Source organism: Oryzias melastigma, linkage group LG17 (assembly GCF_002922805.2).
Source record: "Oryzias melastigma strain HK-1 linkage group LG17, ASM292280v2, whole genome shotgun sequence".
Lineage (NCBI taxonomy): Eukaryota > Metazoa > Chordata > Actinopteri > Beloniformes > Adrianichthyidae > Oryzias > Oryzias melastigma.
The window spans coordinates 22,241,153-22,264,268 of NC_050528.1; the positions used below are offsets into that span (position 1 = coordinate 22,241,153).

Below are 23,116 nucleotides of genomic sequence, written 5' to 3' on the forward strand. Positions count from 1 at the left end.
TAAACTGTCAACTGTGACAAACAGGATAGATGAAATAAAAGTAAAAATGACTGACATGAAAATGTATTTTTCCATTATCCAAGGTTACCTGAAGTTCAATGGGGCTGCATAAGTATAATTTACCTATAATGTAGCACTTAAAGAATATGCCAAAAATGAGAAAAATGTTCCGGCAGAACAATCAAAAAGTAACTCATAAAGTCATATTGTACGTCTTTCTTTGAAATGAAAGGTCAAAGGGCAAATGCTGAAGGCTTTCACCTATATAAAAGATGATGCCACACCTGGGTTAGACATTAGCTTTGGTGCCTTTTTGTGCAAGAATCCCACATTCCAACATGACATTTGATTTCATTGATCTGCTTTCTTCTCCTTATTTTCATCGATTTCACTCTTTCCATGGACTTTTAAAGCCAAAATAAACAAAAGTAAGTTCAACAGTAAAAACGGGAGCAGAAAATGTAAGAATTTTCCTTAGAAGTTAAAATCACAGAAATGTAAAGTGTGATTTATGCTTTTTTTACGATATCTGTTAATTCTTTTTAGAATTAGGTAGAAAGCGATGTTGTGCAATTGTATATTACAAAGGAAAATATAAAAAATACATGTTTTAGACAGTTTTATTAATATTTTGGTCTTTATTTCATTTAAAAACATTTATTTGATTATTTTTTAAATGCTTATATAGGCTTGTATTGATGATTTTTTCATGTTTGTTGAAAACATAAACCCATCCCCCCTGTAGCTCCGCCCCTGGAAAAAGTGTTTCACTCCCAAAATTTGTATTTATGCTAAATTAGAAGATCTGATCAAACATGCCATCTCCGCCATGTGACGTGAGTGATGACATCACGGGCCGTGCCCGCTTCCTGCTAAACGCCGTGATGCACTATGACTGTGTGTGTGTGTGTTTATGAAACACGCTGCAAGTTTCATCACGTACTGATTTCATTCACTGCTAGCTGTGCTGGAGCTGATTCATGCACTTCTGGAGTTGCTGCGGAGACCAACACAAACATGTGAAGCCAACAGGAGCTCTGCCGGCAGACACATCATTTATCTGTTGTCCTGCTCTCAGCTCCACTGTTCTCTCCCCCGAAAACAATCCCTCCTCTGTTCTTTGCTCTCCGAAAGGCTGTGAAACCAATCTAAATAAATTCTCCATTTGAACGTTCCCTTGATGGTGTTTTTTTCATCTTCAGCAGCACAATAAATGTTGTTAGTTGTGTCACTTAATTAGCCGGGCGAAAGCTCACATAATTCTGTTTTATCCACAAAAATATGTAACTTGTCTTTGTTAAAACTGTAATTTTCTGGCTGGTTTTTGCGTTGTTTTTGCTGAAATCAAGCATTTTTCTTCCTCCCAGAAGGCAATTAACAACATAGAGGAACACATAAGACCAAACAAACACAAAAAATGAACTATAATGCCGTAAAGTTCTACTCCGATGATCTATTGGTTAATTTCAAAAGCGTTCCCAGTGGTCTTTAACTATGATTATTAGGCAAAATCTAAAAACCAGTGTCATTTTCTAGAACATCTCTGGGTTGTGGGCAGGACTCTTTGTGTGGAGTAAGCCTGCCCTCATTACCCATGATCCCTTGGTTTAATGTTTACATGAGGTACCACTAGCTTACAGCCCTTCCAACACTCATTCTCAAGTCGTCACATTTTGACACATGGTTTAGGACCCCTCCACGTCAAAAATGAACGTTTTGGGTCTCCCCAACTCATCGCTTTTTGACATGCTGGCTGTTTCAACTAAATCAAGGCTAGCCAACCTCCGGATCACAAACCAGTACCGGTCAGGTACCAGGATGTGGACAGCACTGTTATCCTAACCTAAACCTGTACTGGACACAGATCGGTACTGGATGTGGATCGGTACTGGTGCTGGATGCGGCATCAGACGTGGACCAGGCTACGGTTAGGCTATCGGGTAAGGGTACTGAAACAACCGGACCCCTGGTTGAATTGGAACAGCCGGTATGTCCTAAAATAACAAGTTGGGGACACCCAAAATGTGAAAAAGTGACGCTTCAACATGTGACCAGTTGGGAATGAGAATGTGTTGGCCCTTCATAACCCGCTAAAAAAAAAAAAAAAATAGTGAGCAATATTGGCGCTATCCACCCGTACAGTTTGAACAAGATGCAAACCCGAATGAGGAAAATGAAGACGTACATGGGTCTTGTCATTGGAGGACGGAGATTGTAGCAGCTGTCATTGCTACAAGCTTTTTTCTTAACAGCATTTGTTCGTCTCCTCCTGATTCCATTGCTCAGAAATGGCATTTTATTCTTAATTTCTTTAGATATGTCCTCCATCATGACAAAAATCCAACAAGAACATGTTAGAAACCACATTTTCATTTAGAATTAGCTCAAACAAGGTTTGCCTTGGTTGAAAAAAATAAGTCTTTTCTTCCTTTTAATGGGCATAGTTTCCGTTTTTGTAAAAGTCCTTGTGGTATTCAACTATTCAACTATCTATTCCTGCTTTCATTACTTTGTGGAGCAGCGGAGCAAAGCTGTTTCCTGTCAGAGATAAATAAAGGTTTCTAATTCCTTTGAATCTCGTGTTTGTTGAATTGTGAAGTTGCATCCTGGACAGACAGATGTCGTATGCCCTAAAATCAAGCAATCTAAATGTTTGGAAACTTGAATAACATCCATAGTAATCAGTTATTTTCTTTCTATCTGTTTGAGTCTACACAAGGTTAATATGTCATTTTCTTTTCCCGTCTTGTTTTTGTTTGAGCTAAATGCAATATATGGCATGAATTTAGCTTTGAATCATTTCATCTTGATTCACAACTTATTAAGGTTTGGACGCATTGGGCATGTGACTGTTCAAAGACTTGGTGTAATGCAATTCTGGTCGAGCACAAACCGCAAAATTAATTTCTCCTTAAAAGGGATGCCATCCATATTTCCCTACCAAATCTGAGTTCTTGATTGGTCAAAGTTTGACCCGGTTTGACTTTCATCACCCGTCAGTGGCCATGCGTTTTGAAAGTAGAGCCCAAAAACGGTCTTAAAAATGTGCGTAGCTACCCGTGAACATGAGAATTTTGAACGTGGAAGCCCAAAAAGTGAATTTACCCGCATTTCTATGTACATTTTATGAAAAGTGGCTGCTTCAAAACGCGTTGTCATGGGCAATGTAAATGTAAGCATGTGATGCATGTGTTACGTATACGTTTTTGAATGCGCAGATAGTCCACGGTGTTCACACTAGACAAGCAGGGAGGGGCTTCTTCCTCTTTTTACGGTTTCCTAGTGCATATCGGCAGCCTACAATTGGAAGAGGTTTAGTGCAAAATGTTGAAGCGATACAAATGTTGCTCCAGGTTTTTTATTCACAGCTCTATTCCGATACATGAAAGACTTTGTGTGTCATAGAATTTCAGCAAATATTAATTTGTCCTCCATGATTAATCTTCAAATGGTTGGAACTTCCGTGAATGAAAAGAGACACCACACATACATCATTACCAAATCTGAGTCAAAGTTGTGAAAGTTCAACGTGCGTTCAATGGCAGCACATTTTAGAGCCTGAAAACGGTCCTTAAATGTGCATGTGAACGCGAGAGCATGAATCAGCATACATCCGAAACGCACAATTACGCAGACTTTTCACTGGAAGTAGGGCCGTGTCAATGTAACTCCAGATGTTACACAACTATATACTGTGAGAAATCACTGCTGAGAAAACAACATGATGCTGTCAAAGAATGTAAAATTGGCAAATCGTTTTACCGTCCAGGTTAAGGCCCAAGAAAAACAAAGCGCTATTACCCAACCCTTTCATGCTGGTAAGTGTTGCACAACAAGACAAAAATGACAGTTTAACTCTGACTTTTTTATATTTGTTTGCCTTCAAACTCCTTTTTAGTCCACTAAACAGCAAATACAACGTTTTTCAATTATTCATTTCAAGCTCATTATATTTTAAATAAGTGTATTCTTAAATTTGTAAATGTTTGCAGCACATGGAAGCATTTGTCTACAGCTTGTGATTTTTTCTCTTTATTTCAATATGTTGCAACAGGATTAAATATATATATATAAAGTATTTATTTACTGTCAACAAAACAAAAATAATTAGATGAAAAGAAGTGAAGGATCTCAACTCTTCTCTAACTTAAACTGAAACATTCAAGAAATTGCAGGATATTTCATAAGCTATTATGATGTCACTACAATAGAATATGAAAAGATTGATTTTTCCCAAGAAAAACAGCTGATTGGTATTGGAGTTTTGTAGATAAGGGCTGTATTTAGGTAAAGTTCTGAAGTTTTTTGGAGGTAAAAATCCCATTTTCTCTATTTCACCATCAAGCTTCCAGGTTTCTCACACTATGTTAGCTACCACTAGGAGTATAGGGGAAAACTGATTTGGTGATATATCGCGATCTTTTGTCTGGCAATCCTTAGATTTAAAATACTGAAAGGATTATATTTAAGAAAATTTTTGTGTGCATCTTTCAGTGTCTTACTTTTGTTTTCCATCAAAACCCTAAATATTCAGGTACTTTGTTTTTTTTCTAAGTCGTACTCTTAAAAGTTAAAAAAAATGATCGGCTTAAGTCTTAGGATATATTGCTATACATATTGTATGTATTGTATCATGAGACTGGTATCGGGATGCGTATCGTATTGCTAGACTCTTCCAGTACGCACCACTAATTACAACATAACCCAGGGGGTGGAGCTATGGGGGGGAAGGGGGTGAACCTGCTCCCCTCCCTTAATTACTCCATATTACACTGTAAAAAGTGAGGATCTATAATTTGTTACATTTAAAGTTATTAGATTTCACCAAATTCAATTTTGGAGTTGATGGTTTACTTAACCTAAACATTTAATTAGATAAAAACTAATATTTTTAAATGTAACAAATTAAAGAACTTTTGTTAATTGATCCAATGTTTCACCTTTTACAGTGTAACATCATTATTGACAAAGATTAAGAAATCATCAATACAAGCTTCTTTTAATAATATTAACAATAATAAAACTGCTTGATTTTGATATTTATTTTGATCCTTTCATTTGTAATAGTCTTTTTACTTTGCTGTTTGCCACCTTTCCAAAAAATGTTCTAGCTCTGTCACTGACATAAACAAGAGCAAAGAAAAGAAAAAAGAAAAGGAAAAATTTGTGCTTAAAAAAAAAAACCTTTAAACCAGATTGATATTTTTTGGAAGAGTCACTGGGAGATTGTGAGTTCAATTCCAGGCGCAAGTCGTACCAAAAACAAAAAATATGGGGTCTAAGTGCTTTTTGAGCGCTGCCTAAGTGCAGCTCGCAGCTCTCTTGAAGATTGCGTCAACTTCAGAAAACAAATCTTACACACTTAGATGCTTGACATCTAGTTGACTTTAACTGAAAAATAGCCCACGTTAACATGAACATGGCTACAACGATGAATGACAGTTGATGTGTATTGGGGCAAAAAAGATTACAGAGTTTGTGTTTTATTGTGAAAATGTTTCTAGTTGTTATATGTTGGTTGTGAAAGTTCCTTCCTTTCCTGCCTCCACTGCTGTGGAATCTCTCAGCTTTAGAAAGTTTATTTCTGTTTTTATTTTACTGTTGCAAGTATTTTGTTCTTCATTGTTCAGAAGAGGTCTAAGTTACCTCCATTCCCATTGTTTAAGTCTGCATGCGTATCAGATTGATACATGTATATCTTCCTATCTCATTAGCATGACCAAAACTTTATTTAAAACCCATTGTAAATAACTGGGTGTGTTGTTTCCCCTGTAGTCCCTTAGGATTCCACTAGGGGCAGTAGAAGGGCTTTTCCTACTCATTTCAAAATGGCAGCCTCCATGCCACTTTTGGCGGGAAAGACTTAATTAAATTAATTTTCTAAACATTTTGGTGAAAATAACTCATGTATTGTTTATTTTTTTAAATGACTAATTCTGTATCGAAAGAATGCAAAATTTGTTACAGTTATACCGTTTCAAAAACGCGCCGAATTTGAGACAGTGGGTAAACAAGACGCGTTTCCCTTGATCATTCATGTCAATATTTTTGCATTTTAAGCTAACATTGCTGGGAACAAAAACTAACCAAATCAACCATATTTGATAAGATCTATATAGCTTGTTGAATAATTATGCCACATTTTTTATGGATTTCAGCTAGGACTTTAAAAAAAACATTTTATTCCAAAAGATTTGAATTTTCTTCTAATTTTTTTTTAAATAGTGGACTTTAGAGGTCATCAGGAAATTTGAACATTCAGTCGATTTAAGTCCATAGCTTCTTTTAATTGTCTCTAGATATAATTTAAACCAGTTGTTCATTCTTTCTTTGGATATTTAAAAAAAACATTTATTTTGCATCCAGTTTTCCCGGTACTTGTGATCTCCAGCAAGCACATGCATGACATCATAGTTAGACATTGCAACATTTCAGATTGTTTTAACGTTGATTCATGATTTCATAATTACAGGCATGACGCAAACTGGATTATGCAACTTTATTCTGATGTTGTCAAAGCTCGTGTGCATGGATCTTTGTTTTTCCATACAGTTCAAGTCCCAACAAAGACCTGTAGATCATCTGCCTATGTAATGTTAGATCTCTCTGTGTTTGATGGCATTTGTGGTGTTAAAAGACAATGCTACAACTCCAGCAGAGGCAGCTTGTAAAAATATATGCATTAAAGTTCAAACTGAAACAAAGGTTAAGATAGGAAGAAAACAAACCTTTTAAAAACAAAAGCAAAAGAATAAAGTGCCCTTAAATGTAAAGGGTTGTATGAGGAAGGAATTCGACTTAAATCCAAACACACACCCCAAACAGAACTTCCTATGCCTGGTTGATTGTGGGTTAAAAGCAGAGAAAGAAAATAAAAGGCAGGAGTTCAGGTAGGATCTTTGATTTTAAGGACTGAGAGGAAAACTAGAGACTTGGCCGACACGATCGAAGAAAAAAAAGGTGGATATCCTATGTTTTCAAGAGACGGATTTATGTGAAAGGTGGATTTGCACAGGTTGGCAAGGCAGAGAAAGAGATGGGAGGATGTGCAGCAGATCAAGGGCCGAGATGGAAAAGGTTTGACAGGTTCCACAAGTTTGATGGAAAGATGGAATAAGAATTTTGAAAAACTGATGATGAAGAGAATGTTAGAGAGCAGAGAGTAGATGTGGAGAAGGAAGTAAAAAAGATCAGGGAGGAAGAAGTGAGGAAGACACTGAAAAGGATGAAGGGTTGAAAGGCAGTGGAAGTGTTCAGTAGAGGTGGCAGCATACTGGACTAGGGGTGTAGAGAAAAATCAGTTTGGTGATATATCTTGATATTTTTTGGGCAAAATTTGTATCTATTTAAAATGCTGACTAGCCGATATTTAATTAATTATTCATGAGTGTCCTTCAGCGTCTTACTTTTGTTTTCCACCTACAGTTAACCCCTGACTGCTGGTTGGCAACACTGAGCCTCTTTGAGCAGCTCTACACCATGACCAAAACAATAACAATATCTCACAAAAAACAGCTTGTGTTAAATCTTCAGTCAGCCTCACGGTTTTAGTTGTTATGAGACATGTACCAGTATCAGAGAAAAACCCAGACTGCGGTGCAATGTAGTGGGCTCAGATAAGATCATACTGAAACACGTATTAATATTGTGGTAAAGTATTTTTTTTTAAGTCTACTCTTTAAAAAAAGTAAAAAATTGTTCTGATACAGTCTTGGGATATATCATGATACATATCATATTAGGAGACATGTATCGGGATACATATTGTATCACGTGACGCATATCGGGATATGTACTGTACAACGAGAAACGTATCGGGATATCTATTGTATTACTATATACATATTGGGATATGTATCGTATCACGACACATGTATTGTGATATGTACTGTACAACGAGACACGTTTCAGGATATGAACCGCACAACGAGACACATATCAGGATGGGTATTGTATCATGACACACATATCGGAATATGTACTGTATCATGGGACATGCATCATGTTGCGCATTGTATAACAAGACACATATCTTGATACATATTGTATCAGGAGACACATATTAGGATACGTATCATATAGCCAGACTCTTGCCAATACACACCTCTATACTGGACAGTTTAACTATCTGGGGAATTAGAAGATGCCTGAGCAATGGAGGAAAAATGTTCTGTCGCCTGTTTTAAAGACTTGCTCTACGGAAAATTGTATCTTTAACATGTTCTTGTGGAATTTTTCCTCATGATGGAGGACATATATAAAGAAAATTCGGCTTAAAATTGCATTCTGGGTATTTTAAACCATGAGGAATCAAGAGACGGATAAATACAGTTTGAAAAAGCTTGTAGCTGTGATGTAAAAGCCACTACAGAAAGCTACAAGCTCCTTGCTCCACCCCATTCTGATGCATCCAGTTGTAGACAACTAGATCTGTTTATATTTTACTTGTTGGAGCTGGCATCTGGCTCAAGACTGTTTTTGTTACACTGCTAATGTTAGCTTGGGGTAGTGAAGAGCTGTAAACTTGCGGGAGACTGTAACCATGGGTTAATGGGATGTGAGGACATTTTGGATGATTACAATTTTTTTTTTTTTTTAAAAGCAATCTTTACAATTACAATTGATAAATCTCCTTATCTTGTTAACAAAATATTATACAGTATTCATAAGTTTAGGTAATACGTTTTTTGCCCAAAGTCATACATTATTTTTCATCCAGTAAAATTAAGTATGCTTTTAAAACCAACCATCTGTCTCAGTTTCATAGATTAACAATGAATTTTACTTTATTTTTGTTTTATCATACTTTGAAAAACTGATGTACATATAATCTCATGTCCTGGATACTGATTTCCTGGAGCAACCATGGATGTAGTTCATGGATGTAGTCAATGAAGACACAATGGTGAGAGCAAAAAGAATGCAGACAATGGAACTAGATGAAGGTGGATCTATCACTAAGGCAACGTCTACAGTGAGTAGTTAAAAGACGAAGAAATGGATACAGAATAACGTTTTCTCCGATGTAATTTCTCATTAATAGTCTACTTTGATTTAAATCATTTAATTATTTTTCCTTCTGTTTGTTTTCTTACTTTGGTGTACATTAGCTCTAAAAATGGAAGTAGTAGTGGAATAGAAGTATTTATGGATTGCAACTTGATCATTCATGGTTTGTCTTTCTTACAAAGAATCGCTGCCCCCTGCTGTCCTTATCCAGGAAAAACCTAAAAGCTGTTATTAATAATAATAATAATAATTTTGTGTTGGTTAGACAGTAGCTGAGGTAACTTATACCTTAACATGGGGTCTGCAACCAAACACCAGGGCCACAAATGGCTCTTTTTAGGCTCTATTTAGCTTTGAGGAAAAATGCTAATGAAAAATATAAAACAGTTATGAATCAATTATTGGTATATTTAAAAGCTACATTTATAATTAAATTACTAAAATTATGTAAATAACGTTTTTTTTGTTTGTTTTTTTATGGTGTAGTGGGACTGTAGTGGTCATTGGTAAATTATAGGAATCATAAGTTAATTTTTTTGGGGCATAACTTTACAACTCAAGCAGGCATTTGCAAAAATCCACAATACATTTTTATACAAAACTTTTTCTTTCTTTTTTTTAATAATACGAGTAAATATAGACAATTAAACATAGGCTACAATGATGACACCAAAGGAATGCAATTTAAATAAAAATTAGAATAAATAACATTTCTAGGGTGTGCTCATAGAATTGCCCATTGGGTATAAATAAAGTTGTCTGAATTGAATTGAACTTGCAGCCTTTGGAGCCTTTATGTTTTTAGAGTATTGTTTTCTTTAACTTTTTGAACAAAATACTAGAACAAAATATGGAACCAACGCAGTATACCGTGTACAACTCAAAGAAATAATAAGCAGCTAGGGGTTGATCATGTAAAATATGCACAGAATTATATCAATAGTTTTGAGAGCATTTTATGATATTGATTTTATTTGAAACCTCATATCTATAACCAGTTGTAGAAAAATACGATTTATTAATAATACACTTACAATAATGTATTATATAACTTCGCCAGAAGAATTAGTTAATTCATTTTAAGTTTAATTTCTTTTCCCGCCTGGGTTGGAAATGTCGGCGCGTTCGCCTGACGTCATCAGGGCGCGTCATTAATGAAATGCGGTACTGGACGGAACAGCCTCTGCCCCACGTGAGTTTAACACTTTTCGATCAATGTTTATATAATCTTAGTTAGTTATCTGCTTGTATTTTTGTTGAACTATGAATTAACGGAAGCGTTATTATTTATTGGCGATTTGTGAAACAGTTTGCCTTTAAACATAACGCGTAGCAGCTCCAGGTGCAAGTAAAGATGAATATTTACGAATACTCTTTAAAAAATTAAATATAAGCTACAACTAAAGAATTACATTTTAATGGCAGCCTTAAAGATGACTTTAAATTCTGATTTTTAACTGAAAATCTTTGAACTTCTTTTAACTTTTAATGATTAGAAACAAAACAAAGTGACGTTAAATTAGTAGAAATATTTATTGGTTACAAGATTGATTATAAACCAAAGCATTTGAGTGATTTTATATTTTCAAAATCAGATTTTTAAACTTGAACTGCAGAAAAGAACACTTTCCTTATTACTGTTGTGTTTTCAGAAATTCAAACTTGACATAACAGTAATACAGTTCTTTTATTCTGAAAGGGTGATAACATGGCAAAAGGAAACAGTGGGAAACTACAGAAAGCAGGACCCCAGAAGAGAAAGCCTGTTACTGATGGAGGAGGAGATGGTCAGAGGAAGAAGAGGAAAGATGAAGGACCAGCTGAGCACGGAGAGGGTGGAAGGAAACGTCTGGATGGTCCGAGCGTCGGCTACTTCCGCAGAGTTGGAGAGAGACTTGATGAAGGTTTTCCAGATGATGAAGAGAAAGGTGAGAGCTTTTGATTGATTCATTTATTTAAAGTAACAGAAAAAAACAGAATATCCATCACTTTATGTCTGTATTATAAATAAAAATCCTTCCAAAAATAAACATCCCACTTGGCTACTTGTTAGTAGTCTGGTTTTATGTTTCTGAGAACAGTTCTTAGATGATAGGAAAAATGCCCAGACACAACAAAATGTTATTAAATCATCTTTATTCATTCATTAAAATCAAAATGTTATTAATAAATGGAAAGACGCTAGTTTGATAATAGAGACCTGCACCTCCATATAGCCCTTGGATCCAGATCAGTGACTCTGAACATCTGAACAGACGTCTCCACCACCGTTCCTCGTGAGCTACTGCCCTTTTTGTTTTGCAGCTAACCCCGCTTCCTGATTAGCTGGATTGAGTGAGGTCAGTTTCTGATTGGCTGAACGCACCTGATCTAGGTTCTTTTAGTTACGATGGTGCATTTTTAGCCAGAAACAGCGACCAATTTTTTTAATATCGGTCAGTGGCTGCCTAAGCACATTTGGAGGTCGCATGGTTACAGTCCAGTGACAGGTGGGTGGCAGGAAGGTAGCAGCTCAATATTTGACAGATTGGTGGGGGGGTGGGGGGTTCCAAATCCCAAAAATCGTCTGATAGTCGGCCAATTTTAGATTGTCGCCCCCATGCTCCCGTCCCATTATCACCATCTGATTGTTAGTAATCGTACCGTAGCGGCGTGAGTATGCAACCAGGGCTGTTGACACGAGCTGCGTGTATTTTTAGTTTTATTTATGATCTATCTGGTGTTTTAATAGAGCTGTGGTAACAAGTAGGTGTATCCCGATTATGGAGTAATTTCTGTTTCACCATACTGCAAGCAAAAGTCACAGTTTTGAGATCAAAATGTTCTAAATTGCAAACAAAATGTAAAGTGTTTAGAATAAAATTCATAATATTTAATATCGCTTTCAAATACTTTTTTGCTTTTATAAATAGTTTTGCATTTTCAAACTTTTTTTTTTTGTTCAAAAATATTTTTGTATTTTCAAACCTTTTTTGCTTTCAAAAATATTTTCGCTATTGCAGCACAAACATTTTTAGATATTTTGTGCCTCATCTCGCATTCGCCCTATCTTTGATTTTGTGTTGACATGTTTCTGTTTCCTGTAATGGTTGTGCCAGTCTTCTGTCTTCAGGTCTTGCATTGGCGGTGCTTGAAGGCTTTCTATCGGCGCTGTTCAATCGCAATCCTTCAACCATTCTGGCCCGTTTCTCTTCTTTCTTTAAGAAGCAAGAAAAAACGTTTTAAAGCAAATATGAAATATTTTATTAGCAAATTATGAGTTTTTATTCTTAATGCTTTACATTTTGTTTGCAATTTAGAAAATGTTGATGTCAAAACTGTGACTTTTGCTGGCAAAATGGTGGGAAAAAAATTATTCCATACCCGAACCGATCACATGGATCAAATTGGATGTTGTCTCCTGATCACTATCACTAATTTGTTCTTATCACAATCAGTGCCTTATATGTCAGGCTTATTATTCCAGATAAATACTAAAAGTCTGCATGTCATGAACGGATCACCACAGTTTATACTGGTTTGAGCAGGATGTGCTCAAAAACAGCTCAGCTAAGCTAAGCTAGTGAGATCTTCACAGATTCAGACTTCCAGGATCAATGACTTAAAAATAAATCTGATCAGGGTAAGGTCGTATCCTCTTTGTGGGATCAATAAAGTTTTAGAGACAAAATGTAAAAAAATATATGAAAAAAATCGCAGAAAGCAAGTATTTAGCTCCCTATGTATCGTCTAAAAACAAGTCCTGCTGTCAGGAGTTTCAGAACGTCCATAGAAACTGATCAAATTTCCTTGGAGAAGTTTTTTTTGTTTTTCAGGTTGTTTGTCTCTTATTTTCTCTAGAAATGTTTGTGGAGAACGTCCTCGCGGAGGTCAGAGGTAAAGCCGGCTTGGTGGCGACGGACCGAACGGGAAGCATCACTCTGCAGCGGCTGCTCCCGCACTGCAGCCCCGATCAGGTGGGGGAGGTGATGGCCGAAGTGGGAGGAGCCTCGGGCGCCGAGTTCCAAGCGGTCTGTTGTGACCGGTGTGGAGGCCACGTGGTGGAGAGCGCGCTCAGACAGATGTCCAGGTGCGCAGGTGAGACAACAAAACTACAGATGGGAAACTTGCTTACAGAAGAAATATTGTAATTCGTTAGATTTATAAAATAAAAGCTGATTGTCTATTAATCAATCGAAATGTTTACATGTTCTCCGTTACGTCTGAAGTCCGTTCTTTGGCTGAAGTTTTATTTCTAGTCCGTCAATGCATCAATGTCATGATAAAAACCTGAGAAACAGGAAACAGGTACAGATGTCAAAATAAAACATTTCTGTTGTACTTTCAAAATGAAATGTTATTTTATATTTAGGGTGACGTTCCGATGCGATAACACACGTTAACACCGTAAATAACACCAGCATCCATCTTCTCCATGGACAAGTTTAATTTTGGAAGTACAAAAACATAATTTTTGACACAAACTTAAATTTTTAAGGATTCAGTGAGGATGGAGAGGGCATGGGGCCGGGTTGCTTAAAGTTTCACTCTAACCACATTTTTTTTAAATAGTAAAATCATTCCCAGTGATCTTTTAGTTGTGATTATGAAGTTTTTACTCAAAATCAAAAAGCCTTTGGTGTTTTTAAGACATATTTTTGGCACTTTTGGCATATTTATAGCAGCAGTTTCCATTAAAAATACAGTTCTGGGTTGTGGGTGGGACTGCTGACTTAGAGTAACTCCTCGTCACTGAAGGTGCGCTCAGACGCGAACTCATAGCCTTAAGCTAACACAAATAACAATATTAGAGTAATCTAGTCGTACAGTTTTTAGACAGAAGCGAAATTCGCTACAACATGAGTGTTGAACGCTCATCATGTCTCGCACACGTAAGTGTGAGCGGGCCAAGAAGAGACTTGACCACGCCCATTTCTGGAACGGCATCATTAGTCTGAGGATTATCAAGCCTCCGGTTTTCTCATCCAATGTGAAACGCAGTTTTAATTAATTTTAATTTATATAGGTCCTGTACAATGAGAAAAATGCTCCAAGAACTTGTTAGAAACGCACAAAAAAGACAATTTTCATTGGAGTGGGTCGTTAAGTTTTCAATGTTGATGACATGGAGTTAGCAAATAGAACTCCTCCTTCAGAAGTTAGGATGGACGGACTGGAGACGCAGTGGAGACCATGTAAAGTAACCGTTTGAGACTTCCTCCCCACACAGCATAACTGAGACGCACCGCAGACGACTAGTGTCAATCCGGGGTAAGAGTCTGTTTCTCCTGCAGATTCATCACAGGATGATGAAGAGGAAGATGAAGGGGGCCCTGGGGTGTTGGAAGCCCAGGTGTTGTGTCTGGGTCAGGTGGTGAGGGAGAATATAGCAGAGTTCATCAGCCACGTTCACGGCTCCCATGTGGTCCGCACACTCCTGCACGTGCTCACAGGCTGTCTGGGACCTCCTCGCTCGGAAGCCCGCCCAGGTAACAAACACACACCAGCACCTTAACCCGGGATTAGTGTTGATCTATTTTCAGTGTTTCCAGTGGTCTTTTAGCCAGAATTATATGTTTTATAGGACTAAGTTTCTGCAGAGCAACAGGAGTTTATTAGAAATTCCCCTCCTAGTTGTGGGCGGGACGGTTGGTGCAGAGTGAGCCCACCCCCACTTCCCGTTGTCCATTCCTTCACACTGTTAGTCGCTAGTTTACAGCCAAAAATATTTTTTATATTTTTTTCCATTATAATTTTACAACTTTATTCTCATAGAATTACGACTTTTTTCTCTTACCTTTTTATTTTCACAAATGTTTTACTTTTTTTTAATTTAAAATGTATTAAAATAACCTTGAAAAATTATGAAAAAAAATGATAAATTGGTGACTAACCTTGTATCTTTGTAAGAAAAACAGTCTACATTTTACAGGAATAAATTCAAAGTCATGAGGAAAAAAGTTTGGAAAAATTTGAGAGCAAACTTGTAAAATGATTGCAAAAAGGTTGTAGTTTATGAAAATAAAGTTGCAAAATCGTATTTTTTTATTTTTTTATTTCCTTATCACTTTTTCTCATAAAAATGTAAAACATTTCATATTTTTTCTCATAGTCCTACAACATAATTCTCATAAAATTACGCCTTTTTTTCTCATAACTTAATTTTCGCAAATGTTTGAGATTTTTCTCATTTAAAATGTATTAAAATAGCTTTGTAAAATTCTGAAAAGAAATAGATATATTTATGAGCCTAAACTTATAAAATTGTGAGAAAAAAAGTCAAATTTTTACTAGTATAAATTTAAAGTTCTGAGAAAAAATAGTAACATTATTACAAAAAAGTTGTAGTTTATGAAAATAAAGTTGTACATTTCTAAGAAAAAAGTGGTACTTTCTAATTTGTTGTTGTAAAATCAAAACTTTTTTCTTGTTTCTTTTTGTCATAAAAACTTAAAACATTTTCAAATTTTGTTCTCATAATTTTACAACTTTTTTCTCATAAGGACTCAATTTTCATACATTTTTTTCATACCTTTTTTATGTTACGACTTTATTTTTGTAAAATAGGACTTTTTCTCATATTACAACTTTCTTCTTGTAAATTACAGACATTTTTTTAATAAGACTATTCTTGTAAAATGACGACAATTTTTCTTAATAAACTGCATTTTGACAAAAAATGTAAGAATTTAATCTTGTATATTTTAGATTTGTAACTTGAGAAATTTTCACTTTGATATTGATGCCTTAGAGCTTATGCTCATAATTTTGTGACTTATTTCTTGTACATTTTTGACTTTTTCTTTTCATAAGAAACCAACTTAGGAGGCGGAGCAATGAGGGGGGGTGGGCTTTAACTTTTGAATCAATATTAATCTCATTATTGACAAAGATTAAGAAATCCTCCAAACAAGCTTCTTTTACATTGTAAAAAAATAATAAACACAATGTTTCCTCAAAAATGTGTCACCATAAAGTAACTGCTAACAGGATTTCTAATAGATTTATGTTGAAGTGCAAATTTACTGACATATTTGTATCGTTTCCCTTAAACCAGGTGTCAAAGACCGCAGTATTGCTGCTCAAATGACAGACTTTGACATCCCCACTTCCTTCTGGTACGAAATGGGGAAACTGGCAGAGATTTTGATGGAAAACATTAACCGTAAGTCATTTTTTTCCCTTATTTCAGCCAATTGTGTTTGTCTGGACATAACCTCACTTTTTATAGTCTCCTGAATGCCTCATAGGTCAAGAAAACATTTTTTTTTTACCTATGTTTAGATTCTTTATAAATCTAGTGGAATTTCTTTATTTTCCTGTCTTTTTGTCTGCTTGTGACTGCTGTGACATTTTTCTTTGACTAAAAAAAAACAATAAAGCCGCTTTTAATGCAAGAGAGGCTTCACAGCAGAGCCAAAGGGGAAATGCTGTAGGGCAACCTTTTGAACAGAGCTCTGTCTAGATTGTGTTTAGCTTTAATATGTTAAATGCAACCTTTCTGTTTTCATAGCCAAAGAAAATAAAGGCGTCTGCAGGCGGTCCTGAGGGCAAACGCGGCAGAGTAACCTAAGTGGCGTTTAGCCGAGCTCTCTGACAGGAAGAAATATCGTCCCGTCTTCTTTTTTTCCGTTCATTTAAAAACAAACACGCCCGTTGTGATTTAATGTCAGGCCTTAAAACTGCTTTGACCCATTGATCTGTCGGTTTATGACGGAATCTGGCGCAGTGACAGCTATTAAATCTCCTTTATGAAGACGTTGTAAAAATGAATTTGATTAAATAAGAATTCATGTTAGCATCAAAACAGAGGTGCAGGAAAAGATGTAAAGAGTGTCTGCCTAACATGGGTTTTATATATATATCTATATATATATATATATATATATATGTGTAAATATACACACACACCTACATACACGCCTTTTACATATCAGTATGTTTATGGCACTAATCTAAGTTATTATATTACACCAGGCTTAGGATAATCCTGCTGAAAGGTTTTTGATTTTTACTTGCTTATTAGCATATAAAAAAACAATTTTTACGATTACTCCAGTTTTTTCGGGTTTTTTTCCCAATTTTTTTACGCCTGGTTCCCACTGCTAGCATACATGCAACAGGAAGTGTTTTTTTTTTCCATGTTAGCCATTTTCTGCTGTTGTAACCACAACTGGAGTTAATGACACAATTAATTACAACCTTATAAAGGTAAATGGTACTGAATGTGTGTTAAATAGTCACAGAATTGAACAAACTCACAAACTTTTTTTTTATTACAGTTTGACAGAGAATCTTGTTAGCAAATGCTATCATGCTAGCATACGTGGAACAGGAAGTATGTTTTTATGAAGTTAGCTATTTTCTGCCATAATTATTAATACTAGAGTTGTCGATGTAATTAATTATACTCTGCACTACTAAGTACTAAGAGAAAAAAATAAACAGAGGCACATTAGCTGTTTTTTGTTAAATTTTTATAGAAAATCTTATTTTCTATAAATACAGGCAGCAGGAAGTATTTTTTCTAGTTAGCTGTAATAAATAAACTCTCAAAATTTAGAAATTAGCTAAATTGCTAAAAAGTAGCAGTGGAAAAAAATGAAAGTTGCACATTAACTGTTTTTTATTAAGTCTGAGCATGAACTTAGCAAAGCAAATGTCTGTCATGCTACTATGCTAGCATATGTGCAACAGGAAGTGTTATTCCAAGTTAGCCATTTTCTGCTGTAACAACCAGAACTCTAGAACTTAAATTCTGACATGATTAATTACCGTATTTTTCGGACTATAAGTCGCGGTTTTTTTCATAGATTGAATGTCCCTGCGACTTATACTCCAGTGCGACTTATAGTCCGAAAAATACGGTACACGTTTATAAAACCAAAATTTCAGTACTAAATGTGTTTTCAATGTTCACAAAAATGAAGAGTTGCACGTTAACTTTTTTTTTGTTTGTTTAAACTGGAAATTAGCATTAGCAAATGGTTATCGTTCTAGCATACGTGAAACAAGAAGAACAAACAACACGGTGGACTAAAAATGAGAAAAAAGCAATAAAAGGATTTTTAGAATGGCAAAAAAAAAATCACAGGAAAAAAAGCACTGAAAGCTAAATGAACCTTTTGAAAACCAGAAACATTTACCTCTGATTGGATTAAAATAGATTCAAAGCTTCAAGTTCTGATCTCTCAAAGAGCAAAAACTGCAAACAGGGACATCTGGTGGCCAAGTTAAGTCATTGCAGCTAGTCAGCAATAAAAGTTAAACTGTGGAAATATTTCATAACTTGCTAATAATTGTGTTAATTTAATTGAATTAATTTTAAATCATATTTAGATATACACATCACCTTCAGTAAAAGTGATTTTTTTAAAAGAACTAACATTTTGTAACAAAAGAGCAAATAGTTAAAAACATTTTATACAAGGAAACAAATATATTTGTTTACATCATTTTTGCCTTCATTGCTCTGTAGGTGGCAGTGTTGCACCAGCAACAATGTGAAATGTGCTGACTGACTGAAGAAAGGACCCAATCATTTATGTTTCAAGTGTTTTTTTTTTCCTGATAGAAGGTACCAAAGTGTAAACATAGGTTCTCCTCTCCACAGTCAGTATTACCGATGCCGTTGCCAGTGCCGTGTTCCAGACCATGCTGACTGTGTGCCACAGGAAACGGCCTAAACTCTGCAAAAAGCTCCTTAAACGCACCATGGAGTACCTCATGAGTCGCAGCGCTGCTCCTGGAGTTAGGTTCGAGTCGAAGCTTGTTTTTTTTTTCCTTAAAGCAATAATTGTGAGGAATGCTCACATGGCCTCTTATGCTTCTCCCTGGCAGCCCTCTCCTGGTTTTCTTGAAGGATCAGGCCTCCAGTCATCTCCTAGAGACTGTAATACAGCTGTCCCACATTTCTCTACTCCGTGATGTTTACAAGAACCATCTGAAAGGAAGCGTGGTCAGCCTGGCCCTTCATCCTATTGCTAACTTTCCCATTCAGAGGTTAACAGCAGCTGCAGCCAAATACAAGCTGGTGGGTTAATCTGTTTGTTTGCAGGCGAGAGGATTTATAAAATGCAGAAAGGTGACTTTATGTTGTTCCTACAGTTTCCACGGCTGTTCGATGAGCTGATTCAGGGTGTGGAGGCCATCTTGGCTGCAGGTCACATGGGTGTGATCGTTCAGCTGGCAGAGAGCTGCGCCGAAAGTGGAGAAAAGCAGGACGAGATGATGAAGTGCCTCCTCCATGTAGGCTGTGCGACCCCCCTTGAGTTTAGTTTTTTTATGCAGTGAGTTAATGTGATGATGCGCGATTGTTTAACCTTCCCTCAGGCCTTCCACTGTGCTGAGCCCAGCTCCCGACAGGTCAGCTGCCTCCCCCTCTTCATGTCCCTGCTAACCTACGACGTGTACTACCGCTTGGAAACAGCAGAGGGCGACACACAGACAGAGCCAAAACAGACAGAAGTAATCTAATCAAATCATTTTCACTGGATTTCAGATGATTTAACAGCCCAAAGCTGCACTAAAAATAGCTCTATTCCCAGGTACCGCTGACCTCCATCTGTTACCACGGCTCCCGGTTGGTCCAAGCGCTGGCGAAGTTCAAGGAGCGCTCGCTCCTCCTCAGCAGCCTGCGCACGCTCACTCCCGCTGACCTCTTCACTCTGGCTTCACACGCTGCTGGCAGCCACGTCCTCCAAGCGCTCATCACCACGGCCAGCGACAAAGGCCGGGGCAAGATCCTCAAGAGGCTGGAGGTGCCGCATGTTCACACCACTCTCACTTGTTGTTTTAGGGAAAGAAAAAAATACAACAACCAAGTCATAAAAGTATGAGTTTAGAGAATTTATTAAAATAAAATCTTAAAATTACCAAAAAAAAGACATTTATTAGAATAACTGTTTTCTTGTGAAATGAAAACTTTATTGTTTCTCTTTTATTTAGTAAACAGCATTTTTTACAAAAAAATTGGACTTTATTGTATATTTTATATTCACAACTTATGAAAATGTATCTTTTTTATCGTAATTCTAGGAGTTTATATTCATAAGATTTTACCTTTCTATCTCACACTTTTAAAACTTCATTCTCATAAAATTTTGACTTTTGATCATATTTTATTACTTTATTATTCTAAAATTATCTTTTTTCTAATTTGTATGAATTTTTTTGTAAAATTGCTAATTCTTACTTGTAATTTAATGACCCTATTCTTGTAAAAATGTTGATTTTGTTTCCCATAATTTTACAATTTTTTTTCTCCTAAAATTACAACCTTTTTATATAATTTTATGACTCAATTATTGTTAAATAATACTTTTTTCTCATGGTTTCATGTCTTTTTTTTTTAAATGTTGCATTTTTGTCATAATTTTGCGACCTTCTCATAAAACTACAACAAAAAAATGTCACTACTTAATTTTTGTAAAATGTTTTAATTTTTTCTCATAGTTTTATGACTTTTTTCTCATAATTTTACGACTTAATTTCCATGAAATAAACCATTTTTCTTCTCATAATTGCACGACTATTTTCTCGTAAAAAAACTGACTTTTTCTAATAATTTCCAGACTATTTCTGTAAAAATACAACTTTTTTCTTATAATTTTTATGACATAATTCCCGTAAAAATGTTGATTTTTTTTAATATATTTTACAACTTTATTTCAATGTTTCGACTATTTTCTCGTAATTTTTTGACTTTTTCTCGTCATAGCGTTACGACTTTATTCTTGTATTAAGTTTACTTTTTTCTAACAATTTACAGATTGTATAAAATTGTGATTTTTTTCTGATATTTTTACTATATTGTTTTGTAAAAAATCCTTTCTTATAATTTTACAACCTTTTCTTGTAAATTACAACCTTTTTTTAAAAAATGTCATGACTTTTTTCTCATAAAATTAAGACCTTTTTTCCCATAATGTTTGAACTTTATTCATGTTTTTTTTTTTGCTTTTTCTTCATAATTTTATGACTTTATTTCCATAAAAATGTTCATTCACTTTTTTTTATGACTATTGAACTAATTTTTGTTATTTTACGTCTTTTCTCCATAATGTTGCAACTTTATTCCTGTAAAATTATGACCTTTTCCTCTAAATTTTTTACTTTTTCTCGTAACTTTATGACTTAATTATCTTAATTAACTTGATATTTTACGACTTGTTCATGTTATTTTTAAAGTTTTTCTCATAACTGTACAACTATTGCCGTAACACTGACTTTTTTTGTATCCTAATTTCACAATCTTGTTTTAAATGTATTGCTATGGCGTCCCTAACCCTCAGTGGTGTCTCTGTGTCTGCGTGGTCTCCGGTAGGGTCAGTACTCCGCCATGGCGTGCTCCAGGTTGGGCAGTCGTGTGCTTGAAGCGGCGTGGAGCAGCGCTTCGGTCAGCCAGCAGCAGAGCATCGCTCAGGAGTTAGGTAATGCAGCTGTCGGCGCCGTCCGTGATTCATGCAGAGAAACTCGTCTTTCTGATCGCTCACTTCCCTCCACATGAATCTCATTCCCGCCTGTCCCGCCCCTCCAGTTCAGAGTGAAAGCCAGCTGCGGTCCGATCAGTTTGCTCGTCACGTGTGGGCCAAGTTCGCTCTCTCCCACTTTCTGCACCGAAGAGCCCACTGGCAGGAAATCCAGACTGGCGAGTCCAAGAAGCGGAAGCTTTTCAACGACATTCTCAGCTGAAGAGTTCATTTGTGTACAAGCTGGTGCTTTTACTCTGATTGAATAAAGGAAATCTACGTCTGTGTTGCTATGGAAACACTTCTGGAATCTGTCGTTCATGATCATGTTTGTCCAGATCAGTTGATGAGAAGACATTGATTCAAGTGGGAAACTGATACTAGATTGATGTTTTTAATGTTGAAGAAAACTTATGAATATTTCTATTTCTACCGTGTTTTTCTTATCTAATTATTTAATGTCAATGAGAAGTCTTTGGCCAAAATCTAAATATGCTGTTTTTCTGAATATGCAAAATGACTGTATGTTTTGGAGTAAATTTTTTATTTAATTTATCTTTTTTTTTCCATAGTTTAGTTGACTTACCACTACACACTTTAATGTGAATTAATGGTTATTTTTTCTCTAGCAGTTATTGTTCCACTACCGACCACTAGAGGGCACTGTAGACAGTATGACGTCGGCAACCCACAAGAAGAAGTATCAGAGTTGTTCCAAAGTGACACAAACAATGGAGAATTTAACATATGGTCATTTAAAGTGAATTAAAGAATTGTTAGCACGTTATCTAGACAATTATTAAAATGTTTAATTAATATACTACATTCCTCCTATGTTTCATGAAGCTAAATACAGTTACGCTAGCGTAGTGTGCATATATTCAATATATTATCTATTCCGTTACTATGATTTGCCTTTTTAAAATAAAATGTTTTTTTTTTTTTTTTGTTAAACATTTCTCTCTAAACTGTGACATAAATTTTTTCTTCTTTATTATGCCTTGTTTTTTGCCTCTAATCGGCCCCTAAACAACCTTCTAAGGTGGGATGTTTAAATGTTGAGATCCTAAATCCCTTTGGTCAAAAACTGATGCTTGTGAGTTCCACAACTTGTGCCGCTTTACTTTACCATGACAGATAGAATTATTTTTGTAGTCCTAAGATTCAGAACGGAGAAGAGTGGATGCATTTTTTGTTTTTTTTTAAAGACAAACGCTGCAAGGGATTTCTTTTTTTTGTTCCTCAGAAGATCATTTGGGAATAAGACAAAACATGACACCTGGATCATCGGCGAGATCAGGCGGGGGCGGACAAAGATGGAGCTGAAACAGGAAGTCGGGGTTGTCCTAAACATTAGGCTGAATTTTAACAAGCTATTTTGTATCGATTTTGATGTTCTGTCTGTATTTTTATCAAAAGGTATAATTGATTGTCTCAAATTTATATTTTTAATGAACATTTTTTTAGCTCTAAGACAGTTTCAACATTTGTTTAGGGACAACAGATGAAAAACAGTCGCTGGACTCATTTAATCTGAACTGTCCCAGAGAAATAAATAAATAAATACAAGAAATAAATACAATTTAAATTAAAATCAACTTTTAAAGTCAACAATAAAAGATGATTTGTAATGCCTGTACTTTTTCTTAAAGAAAGAA

At 35.7% G+C, this 23,116-nt stretch overlaps 1 protein-coding gene and 1 long non-coding RNA gene across 5 annotated transcripts in view; both read left to right on the forward strand.

Moving 5' to 3' along the window:
• The window catches only part of LOC118599904, a 24,981-nt gene extending 23,806 nt beyond the window's left edge, over positions 1–1,175 (forward strand). For both annotated transcript variants that reach the window (XR_004949447.1, XR_004949446.1), the window contains one exon: positions 963–1,175. This is a non-coding gene — a long non-coding RNA (uncharacterized LOC118599904). The remainder of the gene's footprint in view (positions 1–962) is intronic.
• Positions 1,176–9,283: 8,108 nt separating this feature from the next.
• LOC112147192 (nucleolar protein 9) lies at positions 9,284–22,736 on the forward strand. 3 transcript variants are annotated; one of them, XM_024273391.2, is made up of 12 exons: positions 9,284–10,201; positions 10,709–10,937; positions 12,850–13,086; positions 14,283–14,477; positions 16,046–16,153; positions 18,602–18,743; positions 18,829–19,021; positions 19,096–19,236; positions 19,321–19,455; positions 19,536–19,748; positions 21,314–21,419; positions 21,527–22,736. In XM_024273391.2, the coding sequence occupies exons 1-12, from the start codon at positions 10,169–10,171 to the stop codon at positions 21,679–21,681; spliced, it is 1,887 nt and encodes a 628-aa protein (XP_024129159.2). In that variant the 5' UTR covers positions 9,284–10,168; the 3' UTR covers positions 21,682–22,736. The 3 variants fall into 3 exon arrangements, with proteins under 3 accessions (XP_024129159.2, XP_024129161.1, XP_024129160.1); XM_024273393.2 differs by lacking the exon at positions 9,284–10,201 and adding an exon at positions 10,217–10,351; XM_024273392.2 differs by lacking the exon at positions 9,284–10,201 and adding an exon at positions 10,222–10,357.
• Positions 22,737–23,116: the final 380 nt, after the last annotated feature.

Excerpts from the sequence above, each read along its gene's own strand:
- LOC112147192 (XM_024273391.2), top strand. The coding sequence starts at position 10,169 with ATGCGGTACTGGACGGAACAGCCTCTGCCCCAC. Across the intron at positions 13,087-14,282 it reads ACAGATGTCCAGGTGCGCAG|ATTCATCACAGGATGATGAA; the intron begins GTGAGACAACAA and ends TTTCTCCTGCAG. Across the intron at positions 19,022-19,095 it reads CTGCAGCCAAATACAAGCTG|TTTCCACGGCTGTTCGATGA; the intron begins GTGGGTTAATCT and ends TTGTTCCTACAG.